The 6,000-nt window shown below is 52.8% G+C and overlaps 1 protein-coding gene across 1 annotated transcript in view; it reads left to right on the top strand.

The window, feature by feature from the left end:
- Window positions 1–399: 399 nt before the first annotated feature.
- Window positions 400–6,000, top strand: part of HSPA12B (heat shock protein family A (Hsp70) member 12B) — a 15,553-nt gene continuing 9,952 nt past the window's right edge. The window contains exons 1-3 of the mRNA XM_003411609.4: window positions 400–650; window positions 3,243–3,340; window positions 4,389–4,513. Coding sequence (XP_003411657.2) covers window positions 608–650; window positions 3,243–3,340; window positions 4,389–4,513 — 266 coding nt within the window. The 5' untranslated portion in view covers window positions 400–607. The remainder of the gene's footprint in view (window positions 651–3,242; window positions 3,341–4,388; window positions 4,514–6,000) is intronic.

The raw sequence follows: 6,000 nt of genomic DNA, 5'->3' as shown, positions 1-6,000 counted from the left end.
CGGTGGCCTGACTGGGCCCCCTGTTTCCATATTGCTCCTCTGCAGTCCTCTCCCTGTGCAAATTTAGTCATGCCCCTATTGCCACTCTGCCACTTAGACGCTTTTAAGATTTGCTATGACCCTTCATATAGGGTCCCAAGGGTCTGCCTGCAGGGTTGCGCCCAGCCCACCCTTTCCTGCAGCCATACCTCGGGCCAGGCTCGCCTCTGCCCCCCTTGCATCCCACTGTGCCCTTCCTCCCCCACCTGCATGACTCTCAACATCGTTTGTGATCTTAAATTCACTCTTACAGGTATCTGGTTACGATTGGCCTCCACCAGCAGACTGTGTCTCTCTGAGGGGGCTGAGCGTTCAATGACATGAAGGAGCTCCTGTTAACTGTTAGACGTGATAGTGCTGTTGTGGTAATGTGTTTTTTTAAAGTCTTTGTCCGTTGGAGGTCATTTGAAGAATTTACAGGTGAAGCAACATGGTGTCTGGGATTTGCTTCTAAGGACTCCAGCCAGAAGTAAATAAACAAAATAAATAAACATTCAGTGAGGGTACAAGAAACAAATAAATACCTTCTGTTTGTTGGTTCCTGTTCATAGCCACAGGGCCTGCAAGGATGCTGGCTGTCCCGGAGACCAGCCTGCAGGGGCTATACATTGGTAAGACCCCCTTACCACTCTGACCCACCACCCCCACTCACCCACCTGACACTGACACCCAACCCCAGTCTGTCCCCATAGGCCTCTCCCAGTAGAGGTCCTGAGAGTCATTCTGTGAGTGTGTGCGTGCAGATAGGTTCTGTGTCCACAGGACTGTGTGTGCGTGTGTGCACGCAGGGCTGGTCTGTGTTACCACCTGTGTGTATATGAATGAGTGCGTCTGCAGTCTGTGTGCACAGAACTGTGTGTTTGTGCACAGAACTGTGTGTGTGTGCACAAGGTGGGTCTGTGTTAGCCAAAGTGTGTATGAGTGAGTGTGTCTGCAGTCTGTGTGCACAGGACTGTGTATGTGAGCGTGTGTGTATATGTGTATGTAAGCACAGGGCAGGTTTGTGTTCACAGGACCCCCGTGTGTGTGTGTGTGTGCATGTATGTATGTATGCACGTGTGTGCAGGGAGCGTCTGTGCACAGGACTGGGTATGTGAATGTGTGTGTGTGTACGTGCTCAAGGCAGGTCTGTGTTCACAAGACTCTCTGTACGTAAGAGTGTCTGTATGAATGTGTGTGCAGAGAGGGTTTGCGTGCACAGGACTGTGTGTGTGGGTGGGTGTGTTTTGTGCAGGGTCCGGTGCACAGAACCTTGTGTGAGTGTGTGTATCTATCTGTTTGTCTGTCTTCCTGCACTAGGTCCCTGTGCACAGAGCCCTGTGTGAGAGTGTGTATATCTGCAGGTGTGTCTGTGTGCAAAGAATTCTGTGTGGGCGCATGCACCTCTGCCCGTGCCTGGCCTGGGAATAGGCTCTGGGTTCTATGCAGCAGTGGGAGGCAGGAGGGACACTCCTCAGGAAGTCGATTCACAAAAGACCTGGTGGGCTGGGCCCTTCCTTCCTGCCTCCTTTCCCAGGCTCAAACCACAGCAACTTGGCCCCTCAAGCTAAAGCTGGTGGTAGGGCCCGAGCCTGTGTCGGCTGCCTGAGGAAAGGGCGCCCTCAGAATGTGACCACCATGTTCCTGCCCCTCTGGCACTTCTAGACAGACTCCAGCCCTGTCCAGGCTCTTCCCAGAGTCCCCCTTGTGCCTGGCCCCTGATGTGTGTCCCCAGGGCACCCCAAGGCCAGCAAGGGCTGGAACCTGTCTAGGCCCAGGGCCAGCAAGGGCTGGGACCTGTCTAGGACCACAAGGCACAGCTGTGGCTGAGACAGTACAGGCCCTGACTCAGCCTAGAGCCAGACAGCCTGCTTGATTTGTCCACAGACCTTTGTGCCAGACCCCACTCAGCCTCCCTGGCCAGCCTCCCTGGCCAGCCTCCAGGCCAGCCTCCCAGGCCCTCCACAGACCACCGCACAGCCCCAGAGTCCCTTGCAGGAGCCGTAGCCAAGCTCAGTAGGATAGTGACCAGCCACCAGCCCACATCTGGGGGATGTCCAGCCAGCCTCCTGTCCCTTGACCTGCCGGGTCCTCCAAGCCAGGCCTGGAGCTGCCTTCCAGAGGCTGCTTGATGTCCTAGGCCTGCAGGATGGTCTCAGCAGGGCAGGAAGCTGAGCCAATGCTGGCTGGAGGCAGGGCAGATGAACCAGTAAGTGAGATATGCACCACAGTTTACATTAAGCAAGGTACGCACAGGCTTACTTGTGTTCCCTTACTAATCTGTAGTGAACGATTTCACATGGGGTTGATGTGGTGAAAAACAGGTGAAATCGTTCACTACAGATTAGTAAGTACGCACAAGTAAGGCCGTGCGTACTTTGCTTATTGGGTAATCCAGCCCTGGCTCCAGGAGTATGTTTGTCGGGGCAGCGGCATCAGACTTCCCAGCCTTGTGGACATCCCCCAGCTCAGGGCTGGGGTAGGGGAGGTGCTGCCCTCCCTCTCACCATCCTCCCCAAGCAGCCAGCTGGACTTGACTGTGGCCTTTGCAAGAAGTGAGAGAAGCGGGTGGCTCCCTCAAGTCCTGATTGGAACCATGTGGCCGGACTTTAGAGGGGCAGGGAGCAGCCCCATCTCTGGCCCAGGAGCCCCACCCCTCACCCAGTTGGGCCTGTGGTTCTCCCACCTTTTCCAGCTTCTCCACCCTCCACCACGCCCACCCCCACACCCAGGAGCTCACCCTCCCCATCTCTCCTGCCCTTACATCTCTGAACTCATGCTCCCCCATCACAGTGCTTCTCTGTCTCTCTCCCTCCACCCTGTGTGTCTGAGGGGTGCTGGGAGGAGACAGTGAGGCCCCCAAGTGAAGCTTCAGTCACCTTCCAGAAATGGGCTGCCTCTAACTGATAACAGGCCCCAACCCCATTTATGAAACCCACAGCCAACCAGGCACTTCCCTGGTAAGGCCTCCAATTCCCCCAAAAACTGCCCAGCAGAGTTGTCAGCACGCTTATAGGGCCAAGACTCAAGCCCAGGTCTAGGGTCCTACCCTCATCCCCCATCATGTCCTTTCTACCCTCCCTCTTTAGTCTTTCCCCCAGCAAGGCACCCCTTGCCTTGGCCTAGCAGGGACTGATGGAGAACTTCCAGTGCCAGGGCTGGGACAGGGCCACCTGCCCCCTGCTCTGATGGTGCCAGGGTGACCTGCCCTCTTTTCTCTTTAGGCTCCAGCCCAGAGCGGTCTCCGGTGCCCAGCCCGCCCGGCTCCCCGAGGACCCAGGAAAGCTGTGGCATTGCCCCCCTCACACCATCACAGTCTCCAGTAAGCCTTCACAAGGATTGGGTGGTGGGTGGCCTGGGGTTGCAGAACGGGGTTGTGCCTACAGAGAGCAAGGCCTGGTGCCTGGCAGAGCCCTGGCAAAGCCTGAGCTGGGAAGAAGGAGGGGCTGGGGTGGGGGACACCATGTATCCTGCTCCTGCATACTCCAGCCATGGTCCCTACAACAGGGGTGGCCTCGGATGACCTTAGACTGTAGGGGTTGCAATTCTACTGAGGTCACCCCCAGATGACGCCTGGGGCCATTGTAGTCAGCCTGGCTGGGGCAGGTGTACCTCTGAGCATGAGATGTTTCTAGATCCCCAGAGCACTAGGACTCCCAGAATACCCCCCACCCCGCTCCTGTCAACCATAGCCCCATCTTAATCACAGGGAGGGGGGTGACAACATTGCTAAAAAATAGTTTGGGAACTACTAGCTAGAGGTATCCAGGACACAACTCCCTCGAGCTCCTCGAGTCACCCCATTCTGGATAACATCCCCCTGGTGATCCAGCTCGGGGACTGTCTGTTCTCAGGGAGCCCAAGCCTGGCCTGGGAGAAGGCAGGGGCTACTCTACCCATGGGCACGGAGCATCTCCTCTCTACCACAGAATTGTCCAGAGCTTGTTTGTGTCACTATGGCCACAAGAGCAAGGGAGTGAAATCTACATGGGCCCATGAGCTATAAAGCTGCCTGGAGGAGCAAAGCTGCTCCCAGCTAGGCCCAGACTGGTGGTAGGCTGGAAGATGGTGGAGATGGGGGTAGTCTGAAGGCAGTTCAGGCAGGAGCTAGACAGAGTGTGAGCAGAGAAGTGGAGGCAGGAAAGTAGCAGCATGAGCCAGAAACTGCACAGGGCTGAGAGCCCTTGGGGCTTTCTAAGCATTTGGCATCTCCAGGGCTCAGCCTGGAGCCAGGGAGCGGAGGGAGCCCAGCAGGTGGGTAGGTGGGTGTGGGCCAGGGCTGGGCTGGGCCCAGTCAGCAGAGAGGCGGGGCTGCCAAGGGCAGTCAGCCCGGCCCTGCTGGCTGCTTGCTGACTCCAGGTCCCTTGCAGAAGCCCGAGGCCCGAGCCCCACAGCAGGCCCTCTTCTCCGTGGTGGTGGCCATTGACTTTGGCACCACATCCAGTGGCTATGCCTTCAGCTTTGCCAGTGACCCTGAAGCCATCCACATGATGAGGTGAGGGGGGCTTGGCTGGGAGACTGGAGGGGAAAGGGTGGTCTGGTCCCAGAAACACTGTCACTGAGGAGACATGAGGTCTTCTGAGAGCCCCTTGTACCCCAAGTCCAGAGATCCTTGCCTCATTTGGAGCAGCTCCCTGCCCTCTGCAGGAAATGTCAGGCTTTGTTTTTAATTTTAAACATTTTATTGAGATATAATAAACATACAGTAAAATACACAAATCTTTTTCTGGGCTTATACGAACCATACACATACATGTATATATGTTTTAAATAAAAGTGGGATATCATACAATTTGCTTTATTTTAAACTTTCAGCATGAGTTTGTAGATGTTCCGTGTCAGTACTACAGAGCTACCACTTTAACAGGTGCATAGTATACCCCTGCTGTTAGTTCCCTCTCATTTTTTACTGTTACCAAAAGTGCCGTGGTGAATACCCTTCTTTGAAAATTGGTGCTAAGATTTCCACAGGATAGATTCCTAGAGGTGGATCTCAAATGACTTCTCAGACAAAAACCAAACACCTTTTAAGAATGGTTTTCTAGGTTTGAAGGCTTAGGACCTTAGTCTCATGGGACAACTCAGTCAGTTGGCACCACAAAGTTCATGTTCTACATCCTAGTGAGGTGAGTACCATCTGGGGTCTTAAAAGCTTGCGAACAGCCTTCTAAGATATAACTATTGGTCTCTACTCGTTCAAAGCAAAAGAAAAGAAGGAAACCAAAGTCTCTGAGAAGAAACTAGTTTACAGGGCTAATAGCCTACACAAGCCATGGCCTCATCTACCCTGAGACCAGGAGAACTAGATAGTGCCCAGCTACCACTACCCACTGTTCTGAACAAGTCCACAACAGATGGACCCTGATAGAATGGGAGAAAAATGCGAAACAGAACTCAAATTCTTGAAAAGTCCAGACTAGAGGACTCCCTGAGACTATCGCCCTGAGATACTCTTTAAACCTTGAACCGAAACTATCCCCTGAGGTCACCTTTTAGCAAAGTAACAGATTTGCACACAAAATAAAGGATATTACCCATGAGTACAGTGTTCCAGTAAAAAAAAAAAAAAAAAAAAGCATCTATATGAGACCAAAAGGTCAACAATCACTCTAAAGCAAAGATGAGAACATAAGGGGACAGGGAAACTAGAGTGCTGGAAACAGAACAACCAGAACGCAAGTAAAGAGAATGTTGACACACTGTGAAAAATATCATTAATATCACTGAACAATTTATGTAGACATTGTCAAATGGGAACCTAAAGTGCTGTGTAAACTTTCACTGAAAACACAATAAAATGTTATTTAAAAATGTGTATCTCAAATAAAAGGCAAGTAAATGAAGGTCCAGAGGACTGAGTTGACAAGTCACATAGTTTTTATGAAAGACATGTTTAAAAAATCCATTCTGATGTTGCCAGGCTTTGTTTGAACACTGCCCTAGGGGGCCTGACCCTTTGAATGCCTCTTAGGTGGGGCTCCA

This window comes from Loxodonta africana, chromosome 24, assembly GCF_030014295.1.
Source record: "Loxodonta africana isolate mLoxAfr1 chromosome 24, mLoxAfr1.hap2, whole genome shotgun sequence".
Classification (NCBI taxonomy): domain Eukaryota; kingdom Metazoa; phylum Chordata; class Mammalia; order Proboscidea; family Elephantidae; genus Loxodonta; species Loxodonta africana.
The sequence above is the reverse complement of the archived record's forward strand: the minus strand, read 5'-3'. Positions and strand labels throughout refer to the sequence as shown.